A 14,478-nucleotide genomic window follows, 5' to 3' on the forward strand; every position below is an offset into this window, starting at 1 on the left:
AGCTCAGTCAGTCCCACTCATCGGAGGCAGCTGCTAGTCCCTTTGATCCCAGCAGGAAAATCCACTTGGATTACCTAATCTAGCGGCACAAAACACAGTCTAGATGGATGTGAAGGAGGATGGACATTTCAGAGACTCACACTGCAACTGGACTGTCTGTAACCCACAGTCACAATGTAACTGCACATGCCTGAACAATGACGAAATCAGAAGTAAAGAATATAACTGTACTTTTTATTTTGAAATGGAACACAAATTATGGCAATTTTTTTAGTTCATGAAATACAAAATGTTTATCTCCATCATGCATATAATTACTTACTTTAATCACATTTTAGGTCATGGCCTCCAGGCCCACTGACCTTGAATTGAAAACACTGTGACCAACTCATTATGTTAGCCACTTCTAGCCCGTAAAAGATAACTATTATTAACACTGTGACATCCTGTCTTGTGTCTAGGAGCAAGACAATGCTGCCAGACAGAAGCTTACATTCCTGTCATGCTCAGACTTACAAATAACACTACCACTCACTCGTGTAGAGAAGGGAATGAGTCGGACGTGAGAAAAAGTTTGGATCAAATCACACCATGCACAGTTTTGTTTTTTTCTTTTAGCATTTTAGGCATCTCTGGAAGTAGCACAGAGGCATGATGAACAGTTTACATTATATTTATTTAAAGGAATAGTTTAACTATAATACAACAACAACAACAACTATATACTCATTTGCTTTCTTAAAGAGCGTTAGATGAGAAGATTGATACAACTCTCATGTCTGTCTGTTCAATATGGAGATAAAGCCAGCAGCAAGTTATCTTAGCTTAGCATAAAGCCTGGAAGCAGAGGGAAACAGCTTCTCAATGGTGTTATAAGCCCCAACGTCTCCTTCCAGGCAGCGCTGCGACCGTCGACTTCAACGCACCTAACCCTAACCATTGCCTAATCGACTTCAAGGCAACGCTGCGTCTGTTGACTTCAACGCACCTAACCCTAACCTTAACCCTAACCCTAACCCTAACCATTGAGGAGACGTTGGGGCCTTAAAACACTGATAAACGAAACAGCTAGTCTGGCTCTGTCCAAAGGTAACAAAAAATTAACCTACCAGCACATATAAAGCTTAATAAAACACATTGTTTAAATTGTACAAAAACTGAGTTTTTTGGTCAACAAGACTCCAGGAAGTTGCTGCGCTCAGCCAAAAAATAGTCCGTCAGACGACTTTAAAAACCACAAGTTGCTATATTAAACAAACCAGATTTAACGTCTTAATTAGTGAGCTTTAGAGGTGCTGGCGGGCGTATTTAGTTTCCTGCAACTGAGTCGAGCTGATCGTCTCCTAGCTGTAGCTTCACACTGAACAGACACATGTGAGAGTGGTATCCATCTTTTTTATTTAACTCTCTGTATAAATTAGCTGTATTTGTACATGGAAGTATCACACGGAGCTTTGGACTTCAGTGAGGTATTGTGATATCACAAAGAAGGCAGATAAGGTTGTCTCAAAAGGTGGAGCTGAGTGTTGATGTAAGAAATTAAGACATCTAAAATAATTCACATGGCTTTTTAAAATGTCTCACCAATGACAAGTTGCTCAGTTGGATCTGTTTTTGTATGTATTGCTCCCTTCATAAACCTCTTTGTATCCCTCAGAGCACTCTGAAGAAGAAAAGCCTCCGATCAACAGCCAGTAGAGCTGAGAAAAGGCTCTCTCAACAGATCGAGGTATGTTACGTTAGTAAGTGCTGCGCCGATGACAAATTGCATGTTGCAGTTTACTTATCCATCATCGTAGTCAGAATGATATTCATTGTTGAATTTTTTTGTTTGCCCAAAGGATGACAGTGCAGATCTCAGGTGCCAACTCCACTTTGCCAAAGAAGAATTAGCTCTCATGTGCAAGAAGCTCACCAAGTTGGTATCAGAGAGCGAAGGCATGCGCGAAGAGCTGGCCAAATACCACTCAGCCTACGGCGATATCCAATCGCCTGAGAGCAAACAAAACTCCGCCCACGCCAGGGAGGCAGGGGTCAAAGTTCACTTGAAACTGGTGGAAGAGGAGGCCACACTCCTGAGCCGGCGCATCGTTGAACTGGAGGTGGAGAACCGTGGACTGCGAGCAGAAATGAGCGACCTGAAAGAGAAAACGGGAAGAGGAGGAGGAGGGGAGGAGGAGGAGGAAGAAGAAGAGAACCGGGATGTGTTGGAGGAAAATCTGTCAGCTGGCACACCGGTGAAGGACAGAGAGGGAAGTTTGGAAATAGCATGCACAACGTACAAGGACGAGGCAGCAATGGAAGGTAAAAGTGATGTTGAGACTTCATCACAGACTGACGGCACGATTGCTGCTTGTCGTAGTAGTCGAGAGGGTCCTGTGGGTGGTGAGTGGGACCCTTTAGACGGTCATGAGAGTGATAACAACAACAAAACGGACAGAGGTCTCAAAGGAATGACGGTGAAAGACTATGAAACTCTTCTAGCTCTCAGAGATCATTCTTGCATTTTAAGTTCAGCTATCCAGCTTCTGACGACGCCACCAAACACTGGCCACCACTCATCTACCTCCTGTGATTTTACCTCTCTGACAGAAGTGGACTTGGATGGCAAGGCACATCAAATATTCTCACCAGGGCCTTTGAATGAGGCTTTGGAGCTTCTACAGGCCATGCTGTTGGCTTTAATTGGGAGGGTGGAGACCTTCTTAACAGGAGAAGATCTAGGCAAACTCTCCGTTCACAAGGACGGACATGTTGGGGATTTCTGCAATTTATCCTTTCTCTCTGGAGACGGTAAAGATCTTAATCTCAAAGAGTCACCAAGTAAGCAGGAGAGTGTAGAAGACATCCACACCTCAGAGGTTAAGGAGAGAGAAGAACAAGTGAGCCACGCAACTTGCTTCCAATCGGACCTCATCCGCAGCTGCAGGGACCCAAAAATGCAACTGTCCTTGCAGATTCTGAGGATCCTCCATCAGTGGTGTCACGTTAAAGGACGCGGGGTGGAGGCAAAAGAGGTACAATTAAAGTTTTTCATACTTCAAATCAGCAAATTTTGTCTATTTTGTTTTCAAATATATCTAAAAATATGTGGATTTTTTTATTCCGGGAAAGGACAAAACCATGCGTATGCTGCAGGGGTTGTTGCAAGATCTCGGTGCAGAGCTTCGGGATGAGCGGATTGAATTCAGCAGTGAGGCCAAGACCACCCAGGGCAAGGCAGCTGAGGTAAGGGTGGTGTTTACCCTTCAGACATGCGTCTCTCCTGCTGTGTGTGAGGCTGGGCGATACAGCGGGAAGTCCTGCTGATGATCCGTCTCCTTGGCCACACGTCTTCCTGACGCTCAGTTAAACAGGCATCATGAATAGACTCATACCACAGTATTTAGGCTAATCTCTTGTAGGGGCTGCAGCCAAACAGGACAGGCATGCTCAAATCTGCTGCATTAAAACACTAAACTGATTCTCTGCGTTGTCCAGAAATGGTGCATGATAAGATCTTCCAAGCGTACTGTTTTCACCTGCTCGGTCAAATGCAAATAGAACGTTTTAATGCACATAAGATAAGAAATGTAATCTAATGTTTCAGTTGTTGCCACTGAACTGTTGTGTCCTTTGCACAGCATGACTAAAGATCCCTGCTTTGATGTTTTTTTTTTTCCTTTTCCTTCTTTCACTGACTAGACTTTAATCCCTGCTTTCCTCTGGGGCACAGTTAATATGCCAATGATAAAATAAAAGTAACAGGCTCTGTGAGGCTATACTAAGACACAGCGATGCTTTGAGCGAAATGCTAATGTCACCATGCTGACACACTCACGATGAATGTACTAATATGCTGATGCATCGTATCAGAGTTAACATAATTACAAGTTTTCGACTTGTAAGTGTGTCCGTCAACATCCAAACTTTTTTTCTGAAAGTTCCGATACATCCGAGTTGCCGTTTAATAAAACAGAAGTGTCAGAAAAATAAACAAATATGGAAGCCTTGCATAATTCAGTGAAATTAAACCAGATATAAGTTATAATGTCAATGCACAGTATTTTAATCCTCTCACAGCCAACTCTGAAGTTGTAAACATAGAAATCTTTCCTATTTCTACCATCCATCCCATATGATGTGAACGCTGCATGTTAACCATTTTAGTTTAGCATGTTGGCATGCTAACATTAGCTAATTAGCGGTAAACACACAAAAGTACAGCTGAGGCTGATGGGAATGCCTTTAGTTTAGTCATTAACCAAAGTATCTAACAAACTGAAATGTTGACCTGATAGTGGCGCTAGATTAACTCAGAGGATCGCCAAATGTCATGTCAATCCATCTGATAGTTCATGAAATATTTCAGTCCCGACCAAAGTTGTGGATCTAACAGGCCGACATTGACACGATTTACAAGTTCAGCAACCATTATTTGGCTAATATGTGTTTTGCTCCCTTTCCTTAGTGTGCTGCCAGTGGTCTCTTTCATAACGAAGTTGACAGGTGAGTGTTTTTCAAGCGTTTACATCTCGCCCATCTTGTTCCTGAAGTCACTGAGGTCATAATTCATGTACCCCCCTACTGTTTTCACAGAAAGTGCAGCTCAAAAGTGAAAGGACTTTGGCGACAGTTTTCTCCTCACGGCTGTAAGAGGAAGAACTGGTGCTATCTGAGCCAAGAGGCTGCCCAGCTTGACCAAGAAGACCCCGTTAAGACGTGGGACCATCTAATCATGCCGCTTAGCTTCCCTGATCTGGACTTTGAGCAGATGTCCATGGAGAGAAGCCACACTTCCCCGGAGAAGTCGGCCTTCCGCATCTACTTCAGCCCCCCATCAGCTCGCAGAGTCCAGCTGGCTCAGCTGAAGCAAAGCCCCGTCGCAGACAGAGAGTCTGTCAACTCTGGCTCGCCCTGGTGCACACCGCCGACCTCCCTCTCTCCGCTCTGTCTGGGCTCAGCTGCGAACCTCAGCGACGACATGAAGGAAATGACGGCCAGCTGGCGGCAGACGGTTCACGGCAGTTCACAGGAGAGGAGAGGGAGATTACAGCAGCGCTGGGTGGACGTGGCCTGTTCAGGGACTCAGACCCACACAAAGCCACAGATGGTGAGTGTTGGTCTGCAGACAGATGGCTCAGTCACTGTGAGAAGCAGTCCATCCCGGGTCCTGAGCACCTCCCTGGTCTCCGCCCGCTCTCACCACATCTCCACCTCACTGGACGGGGTGTCAGGCAGAGCTGAGAGGCCCAGACCCTCCACCTCCTCGCCTAAACTCTACCGGAGACACTCTGCATCCGGAGCATTCTCTCCCCCCTCATCCACCAATTTGAGCTCCTCCTCATCCACATCCACCTCGAGAGATCGAGCTCTGTGGAACCTGAACCACCAGAGCCACACTGGCCTCACATGGACCCGACAAACCAGTCACAGAGCCGGTGCAGGACAGAACCACAGCTCTGTGAGCAGCGGCAAGCCTCCGAGCAAACCTGCAGGCACCCACCGCTACGGCATGGTCACAGAGTTCCTGCGCAGGGTGAGCGGCCGGGCAGAGAAACCGGTACCGGTACCGGGATCAGGGCAGAAGACTAAGACCAGTATGAAGAACCTGGAACGCGTTCCAACGAGGCCTGCTGCCGCTCCGCTGCACAGGAACGACAGCGTGACGAGGATCGTCAACCAGAGGTTCATGAAGCAGAGAGAGGAGAAGGCCAGCAGTCTGAACCACGGTGTCAGACACAGCCCGAGTACCGTCACAGCAGAGGTGAGTGTAACAAATAATGTGTCGGTCTGATATCTGATCCAAATACACCTGCTGCTGATTCACCATGTGTTGAAAGAAGTGGACCAAATAACAGAAACACACATCAGTGCTAATTTGATGAATCGGAATCAGAAGCAGAAAATGGTTTATTGCAGTAACGCAAGGAAATTAAGCTCATAATAATCCTTTTGCACATATTACCATTTCTATTTGAATTTCCCAGAAAACTAATATTACACAGTACACAGAGGCAAGATGGTTTTAACGTCAAGTTTAATCATTTAAAAGTGAACATGAGCTCTAGTGCTGCAATGAATAGTCAATTAACAAGTTAACAATTACAATTTTGAGTTATCTATTAAGCATAAATACAAAACGTCTGCTGGTTATGGCCCCTAAAATGTGAGGATTTGCTGCTTTTTTTTTCAGTTTTGTATCATTATGAATTGAATGTTTTGGGGTATTAGATTGTGGGTCAGACAAAAGAAGTAATGAAGATGTCACATTGGGGTCTGTAAAAGTGTGAGGGGCATTTTTCATTTTTTCTGACATATTCTAGACTGAATGATTACTCCGTTACTCTAAAAAAGAGAGTTTAAAAATGAAAAGTTGCAGACCCAATGAGCTCTTTTAATATTTCTGTCTCATCTTGGTGCTCTCTCTTTTCTTTCTCTGACCAGGATGGAAACTACGACTGCAGCTCCAGCAGCACTTTGACCTTCTGCTTCGCTCGCCCATCTCGCTCCACCCAGAGACCAATGTCACACCAGAGCAAACTCCACCGGCACAGATACTCGCCTCCAGCGAGCGCGGCTGCAGAATCCAACTGCAAGTGACCGGGCAGAGAACATACTGATGCTTCTGGACAGCTGAGAGCGCACAGAGACGGGGAAGGGAATTTAAAACTGTAATCTTCAAATGTAAGCCTGCTTTACTGCAAGATGGTTGAACTGGGACAACTGGTACACTGTATGTGGTATATGTTTTGACTTTTTAGCTTAGTCCTTATGTTTTCTTTTGGTACATTTCATAATACTCATCTCCTTTTACAGATGGGCTAACTGTGGATTTCAATTACAAAAAGCTACAATGTCATATTTACAACTTTTAAACTTGATTTTGCACTTATATTGTAAACTGCAAATTAACTTTATATTATCTTTGTAGAATTTTGTAGCAAACAAACTGTTTTATTAATATTTATTAATTCCTTTACTTGCCAAGTACATTTACACATACGAGGAATGTCTCCTCTTCATTTCAATGCATTTCTTGAATAAACAGATCTGAATAACAGGATGTGTCGTGATCTTATTTATATAGCTTCACAGTCCCACTTCTACCTGAAATCTGATTCTTTTTAAGCTGCAGAAACGCCGTAGTAATCAGCTGTTACGTCACATGCTCAAAAAAGAAAAAGTAACTGCTAAGAAGTTAATAAGATAAGATTTCCTCGCCTGTCAGGAGGGTGATCCTCCTCCTCTCTCTCTCTTTCTCTGTTTGTGTGACTTCACTTTCACTCGTTCCATTGTCTTTGGCATTGCCTGTCTTGCTGTTTTTATTATGTTTTTATCTAATGTAAGGTGACCTTGGGTGTTTTGAATGGCGCCTCCAAATAAAATGTAGTATTATTTTTATTATTATTATTATTCACTGTCACTGAAAAACTGCAGCCAGATCATGAAGTTACAAGTTTAGATCTTTGTTGTGTAACTTTGTGATTGCCTAAATGTATTGATATATTATTAGTACCTTAAATGTTGATTTGTAGTGTGCGATGGAAGCTCAGATTTTTTTTGGAGCCGATCAGCTGAAATACTTTGTCTCCTCTCGGTGGCGTCTGGCAGCTGGCCGGCTGTTGTCAAGGACCGAGTCACACAATCACACGGTGTCACATTTCTTCTCAACACACATTTTCACCCTCTTCTATTACACACACACACACACACACACACACACACACACACACACACACACACAGTTTTAATGAAAATGAGAATGTAATTAGGGGTGTAAGAAAAAATCGATACACTTGAGTATCGCGATACTTTATTTTGCAATGCTGTATCGATTTTCAAAAAGGCAATATTGAGTTTGTTTTTTACGTGCAAAAACATTCATGTAAGACTGTGGTTCACGTTTATGTTGTGTTTAAACCCCCTAACGCTAGATGGCTATGCTGAGACGCACCACTAGTGTCCTTGCCTAACAGTGCCTAGCAGTGCCTGACTTTTTGCTAGAAGCTAACAACGTAGCTATGACTGAACTCTGGCCTACTTTAGCATATAAACATTAGCTCACTAAGAACCTGTGAACCACAATCCCAAACTGGCAGTTTCATTTTCTGTGTACTGAATTGTTTACCTAAAGTAAACGTCTTTGACTTTCATGAACATCACGTCTTTTTTTTAATTATTAGTTTTTCTAAAATTATACTTCCCAATATATAGTCTTACGCACAGTATTGAAATATATTGCAATGTATTGAATTGTGACCCATGTATCGTGATACGTATCATATCGCCAGATTCTTGCCAATACACAGCCATAAATGTAATATTCATAAATAATGATGAATTACTTCAGTGTGTTTACAGAAATACAATGAACACGATAACTGCATACGAGCATGAAAGTCTTAAAAAATACAGAAATACATTTCCTGTTGTACAACATATTTTTGAAAACATATTGTAAATCTGCAGTTATACTGAAAATAAGTTTGAGCCAAGGCTGGACTACCATTCAGGCAAAGCGGACAACCACCCCGAGGTCCCAGATACATTATAGTCAACTGGTTTTATGTCCTTTAATAATCATAATTTTTTTTTTAGGGAATCTTTACCACTAAGCATGAAATTATTTTGAGGATGTTTAGTCAGTGTGAACTCACAGTTAAACTGTAAAATTATTAATGCTACTATGAGTTCTTACAAATAATATTATCAATGTACTGTATATGTATAAATGCTGATGTTTACATTTTTATATATATATATATAAATATATATATATATATATATATATATATGTGTGTGTGTGTGTGTGTGTGTGTGTGTATGTATTGTCACTTGCAAAAAATGTACCTCTCATATACTGTTTACAAAATAACTGACTGACTACATGAACTACAGTCATATTTCTGGTTTTGTAGAACTGTAGCTCAGTCGACATATACACAGGAGTATAATAAAAGGCCAATGCTTGATGTAGAAATTTGCAGATGCATATTTTTTTCAAATAAACTACCTAACAGTATATATAGTTCTAAAAATTAGCTTTTCCATGACCAGCGCCAACTTTACATGCTAACACATCTTTGATAAAAATCCAGTAATATTTAACACAATAATTAATACACTGTCAAACAGGTAATTTAGCAGAAAAAGTACGTTTGAATATCTACTGAATGCAGGACTTGTAACAGAGTCTGTTTTCACTGTAGTATGTATTACTACTTTAGATCTGAATACTGCTCTTACCACGGCTCACACTATTGGACCTGAAGGCTGCGATGCGTTGCAGTACTACCTCTGACCTGAGGGGGGCGCTACACCTGCAGCTCTGCTCTTTCTGTCAGTTGTGTTCCTTCTTTGGCAACATTTGTTGATGCCAAATAAAAACAATGCCGGAAGTGCTCCTATGATTGGATCTGATCATAGACAGTGATCAAGGGGGTAAGCTTCGCTTCAGAACGCGAACCTCCGATGGCGCCATTTTGTTGCTACGAAGCGATCACCTCTTGTTAGCATTACACTGACCGCCATTTTTTTTTACGTCACTTGACTGCGAATAACTTTACATCTGAAGCGTTTAAAGACTCTATTTGTCCATTGTTTATTTCTAAAGAAACACGACAATGTATAAAAGGCTCCATTACCTTGTACCTCACGTTATAGCTCCGTAGCAGACGTTTTTGTAAAAATAAGCTAACGATTGTGTCATAACCAAGTGACTTACTGTCGCACAGTAGAGGAATTACCGTATAGTACAGGAGAAGCTCGCAGGCAGTTTCGACTTACATTAGCTGTTTAGGTTTAATTACTAATGTTAACTAGCATGTTAGTTAGCAATAATTAGCCTGTGCTTATGTTATCTCCTTACATATACCTACACTCTCCGTCTATGTAAGACTGGGAATGATTGAGATTTCTCTTGGCACAGCTACCAGAAGACTTCCAACTTTCAGACACGTTGCTCACGTCACATTTACGTTGTCTCTGTCAGTTGGAGGCTGCGCAGTAAAGCAAGAGATCACCGGAAAAGTGCTTCTAATAGCCTTCACTGGTCTCCGTCCAGAGCAACGGGGTCTATTGGTCCATTATATACTGTCTATGGATCTGATCTTATATACTGTCTATGGTGAGATGAGATAGTCAGATAAATGAAAGGAAATCAGAGTGTAGATGGAGTCTGTTTTCTTGAGGTTTGAGTCTTATGACTTCGAGGCTGATCTGCGGTTTCAGGACGGTCTGAAGGATTTAAACAAGTGCAACAATAGCAGGGAGGAAACCAAACTGCTGGACCTGAAACTCTTCTTTTATAACAGGTGTGTAGCATATATGTGAATGTAACTAAGTACGTTACAGGAACAATTTTAGGGTACTGGAGTCTTTTTTTTTTCTTTTCATGCTACTTTGTACTTCTAATCCACTACATGTCAGAGGCAAATATTATACTTTTTTACTGCACAGCTTTTAGTTAAGTTTCCAAACAGATTTTGACATCCGATCCTTGGGATCCTTGTCCGTCCTCGCCAGGTTTGTGGAGCCCATAGACCGGAGCAGCTACCAGCAGTGGAGCTCTGCTTCTCCTCGTGCGACTCCGATGGACTGTGGTGTTGAGCAGCAGGACCAGAGGACACTTTCAGACTCGGGAATCAGTCCAAACCAGACTGCGGAGACAGAAGCCAAGCAGCTTTCCTTTGCGGATGTGATGCGACTTATTCAGGAGGGGAAGGAAGTGCCCGGAGCAACAAAACTGGACATAAAAGCAACCAACCGGAGTCCCACTCCTTCTCAAATGCAAAGGAGACTGAAACCCTGGGAAATATCATCAGTGTCCAAGTGACCTTTCACTCTTTAGTTTTTTTTTTTTTTGTTTTTTTTTATATATATATATATATAAATAAAGAGTATGAAAAATTCCAACTACATGACATTATTATGACTAGGACTGAGGTTTGCAGGAAAAGCAGGAAACTTAAAATAAGTACTTACTTACTAATGTGAGCTTGTGCCCCAACTTCTTCTGTTTGCCTTCAATTATCCATCTTATTTGTACTTTACTTGAGTATTTCCATGTTGCATTTCAATGCAACTTTCCTTATTCTACACTACATTTCAGAGAGAAATATTGTACTCTTTACTTCTCTTCAGTTACTCTGCAGATTCAGATCAACGCAAAATATACAAGCGGCAGGAAATGGGTTTCCTCAGGAGGGTGGCTGACGTCTCCCTAAAGTAATAATAAATAAAGTAAGAGATAGGGTGAGAAGCTCAGTCAGTAGAGCCGCTGTTCCTTTGCGTCAAAAGGAGCCAGTTGAGGTGGTTTGGACATCTGCTAAGGATGCCCCCCTGGACACCTCCAGCTGGGAGGAGGCCTCGGGGAAGACCCAGGAATAGGTGGAGGGACTATATCTCCATCCTGGCCTGGGAACGCCTCGGGATCCCCCAGCCAGAGCTGGTTAATGTGGCTCGGGAAAGGGAAGTTTGGGGTCCGCTGTTGCCCCTGGCGACCCGACCCCAGATAAGCGGACAACGATGGATGGACAAAATATAAATCAACTAATAATAAATTATGTTGTATTATTATAAGCTACCCAGCAGTATACATCATTAAATGAGCTCCATCTTTACCAGCTGCAACATTAGTGATGTTTTCACATTAATGCATCACTAATGACTTATAATCCAGTGATATAATATATATGATTCATATATACTTTTTGTATTTTAATTCTATGTACAATTTTATGCTAAACTATGAATTTGAATGCAGTGTTTTTACTTGTAACAAAGTATTTTTACACTGTTGTTTTGCTATTTTTACTCCAGTAAAATGTTGGAGTACTTCTTCCACCAATGCAGGCGTGCAAATGTACTGTACAGACATCTTTGAATCTGTGCATATACATACTGGGTGGATTATCCTGGTAAGATGAAATCATCATTGTTGCCTCCATATCTACACATCCATCTTAGACAGCTGCAGTTGTGACAGGATGTAGGTCCACAGGAGGCGGATGAGCTCAACATAAAGCCACTGATTCTCTCCCAGCATCAGATCCCAAATGATGTGTGGAGAACAATGTTGACCTCTTGTGGTGGAATAAAGGTGCTTTCAGTTTTACCATGTATAATGACTTAATCTTAAAAAAAATAAAAGCAGAGGTTATGCAGCTCAAATTTTATTTCTATCACCTGATGTTGCAGCACCACTAAACTCCATGTGACCTGAAACTTAATTTCCTAATTATCTACATTAAGTTGGAATAAACTACATACATAATGATTAAAAAAAAAAGGTCCAGGGTACAACATACTCCTAAATTTGTCAAAACAATAAAATAAGTCAAAATAATATATTTCAGCTCAGGAAACAGATTTTTTTGGCGGGCTAAATTTGTAAGGACCTGGTAAAAATTAAACAAAAAACATGTGGGCAGTAAAAACAGGTAATAGCTGTTCAATAAAGCCTGTAATCAGACATATTTATGCCTGTTGTAATCAGGCATAATTGAACACTTCCCAAGTTTAATCCCATTTAAACTTGTATTAATTGTCCTGACATGTCATTTGTTCTTTTCACCAGGGAGTAGAGCTTTACATCCACTAATACTTCCCTACATCACATTTCATAAAAAAACAATCCACACACGGCATAACAACAGCCAACATCAAAAGTTCACTTTTAGCTGCTGCCAATTAAAGGCAGAGGTAAAAAAAAAAAAAAAAAAAAGACAAAACCAAACTTTACATGCAAGGTTAGCACCGTTAGCGTAGCACCATCCGGAATCAAAAGTCCCAAACAAACAATCAAAGAGGTAACGGTGTCGAGCACATCACTGTAGGCCTGTCCATCATGCATGTCTGTGAGTAACTGCACAACATGCAGTTAACCGATACAGTACAGTTATATGGTGTCGACCACAGGCAAACTAACAGTGATTCATACTGAAGGCAGCACCAATATCTTAACTGTTAGTAAAGGTAACATGATACTTTGAACAATAAAAACACAGTTGAGACACCTGAACAGTACTACTGATGTTTTAAAAGAATATCAAAGTTTTCATTAAAAAAAAAAAAAAAAAGATCAAACATTTAGAAAACATTACAAAACTAACGGTTCATTTCTCAAAGATCTAAAGGGCCATATCAGTAGTTTTTGTGCGTACACTACATAAACATTAATCTGCTATTTATTTCTTGATTAATCAATGAATTGTTTGGCAGATAAAAGACGGAAAATGGAGTCTGCACTCTAGGTAATGCTCCCATGGATGTATATTTAATTACCATAAAAAGGCTATGCTCACGGGAGCATTATCTTGTGTGCGGACTCAGTTCAGAAACGTAGCAATGGAGAAATCCTTCTCATTCTGCCTTTAAGCAAGCACCAGTTGGATCGGACAGTGAGACACAAAGCCTGTGGTCCTGATACACAGGCGGGCTACTGTCTACAACAAGTTAAAGGCTTGCTGCTTCGTTAATAAGTCAAAAAGTTTAAAAGCCTTTATCAAGTGGTTACCTGATTAAAAAATGGTGATCTGCATTTTTAAAAGCTGTGGTCATTAACCCCACCTGTTGGGGACGGTGAAATATTTTGGATTTACTGAATTAGATGCTGATTTCTCATCTTTAGTTTTTTTTCTCATGATTCTTTTCTCCATTTTTTGTTCTATTTAAAAAAAGATTTTTATTATTTGATTGTTTCTATTTTTTTTATTCATAATTGAGTTATATTTTATTTTTTCTTAAATTCTATTTATTTATTGTCCTATTTTTTACATTTCCCACTCTTATAAAAGAGTAAAATAAAAAATAAAATCTATAAAAAATAAAACTAAAGAAAATCATTACTGTGTGTACAGTGCATGTATGTTTTAATAGTATCTTACATTGTTTGACCCTCACAAAGATACATGTTTGTCTTTTTTTTTTAAATAAAGAAATAATAAAAGCTCTTAAACGTTATTACTTAAACAAAGCAGCATGGTTGGCTAGAACTTATAGTGCGCTGTGAAATATGGTTGGCTTTTTTTGTTTTATAGTGTACACACGTTTGTTATTTAGGGGAGGAAATGTGTAAAACCATTGTAATGATCCTTTATGGTCTCCTATGTTAGAAGACACTGCTCATTATGTTTAAACCAGACCTCTGCAGCCTGGTCCTTAATACAGTAATAGTGAAGACACTCTAGTTGAAATATTTAAAATACAGTTTGTTCTCAATGAGTAGAGAGAAAACATTTTTGGTATAAATAGCAGTCCTTAAAATAGATAAAATGTTAGCACCAATGCAAAACCAGTGAGGTAAGTTTGGACATCACTGTTGCAGTACAGTGAGATAAATGTAATTTGGATAAAAACGTATTAAAAAGCAGATTTAAAAAATGTGGCTTGTAAAAACAATCACAGATAGTGATGAACACGTTTAGATCAGACTTAAAGGACTTAGAGAAACAGTGTGTAGGATTTAGTGGCATCCAGTGGTTGCAGATTGCAACC

General features: G+C 40.6%; 2 protein-coding genes across 2 annotated transcripts; both read left to right on the plus strand.

Annotated features, from left to right (window-relative positions):
- Window positions 1-103: 103 nt before the first annotated feature.
- LOC114558241 (uncharacterized) lies at window positions 104-6,941 on the plus strand. The gene is made up of 8 exons (XM_028582076.1): window positions 104-212; window positions 462-562; window positions 1,658-1,729; window positions 1,842-3,017; window positions 3,115-3,228; window positions 4,451-4,488; window positions 4,579-5,746; window positions 6,427-6,941. Exons 1-8 carry the CDS (start codon window positions 104-106, stop codon window positions 6,580-6,582), a joined length of 2,934 nt encoding a protein of 977 aa, XP_028437877.1. The 3' UTR covers window positions 6,583-6,941.
- Window positions 6,942-10,085: 3,144 nt separating this feature from the next.
- On the plus strand, window positions 10,086-10,817 carry LOC114559416 (uncharacterized). Its single transcript, XM_028584033.1, has 2 exons — window positions 10,086-10,295; window positions 10,507-10,817. The coding sequence occupies exons 1-2, from the start codon at window positions 10,153-10,155 to the stop codon at window positions 10,814-10,816; spliced, it is 453 nt and encodes a 150-aa protein (XP_028439834.1). The 5' UTR covers window positions 10,086-10,152; the 3' UTR covers window position 10,817.
- Window positions 10,818-14,478: the final 3,661 nt, after the last annotated feature.

This window comes from Perca flavescens, chromosome 7, assembly GCF_004354835.1.
Source record: "Perca flavescens isolate YP-PL-M2 chromosome 7, PFLA_1.0, whole genome shotgun sequence".
NCBI lineage: Eukaryota > Metazoa > Chordata > Actinopteri > Perciformes > Percidae > Perca > Perca flavescens.

Bases quoted from the DNA above. Each gene is read 5' to 3' on its own strand.
- LOC114558241 (XM_028582076.1), top strand. From the start codon at position 104: ATGGATGTGAAGGAGGATGGACATTTCAGAGACTCACACTGCAACTGG. The intron at 1,730-1,841 runs GTATGTTACGTT...GTTTGCCCAAAG, and splicing joins GGCTCTCTCAACAGATCGAG to GATGACAGTGCAGATCTCAG. The intron at 5,747-6,426 runs GTGAGTGTAACA...TTCTCTGACCAG, and splicing joins CGAGTACCGTCACAGCAGAG to GATGGAAACTACGACTGCAG.
- LOC114559416 (XM_028584033.1), top strand. From the start codon at position 10,153: ATGGAGTCTGTTTTCTTGAGGTTTGAGTCTTATGACTTCGAGGCTGAT. The intron at 10,296-10,506 runs GTGTGTAGCATA...CGTCCTCGCCAG, and splicing joins AAACTCTTCTTTTATAACAG to GTTTGTGGAGCCCATAGACC.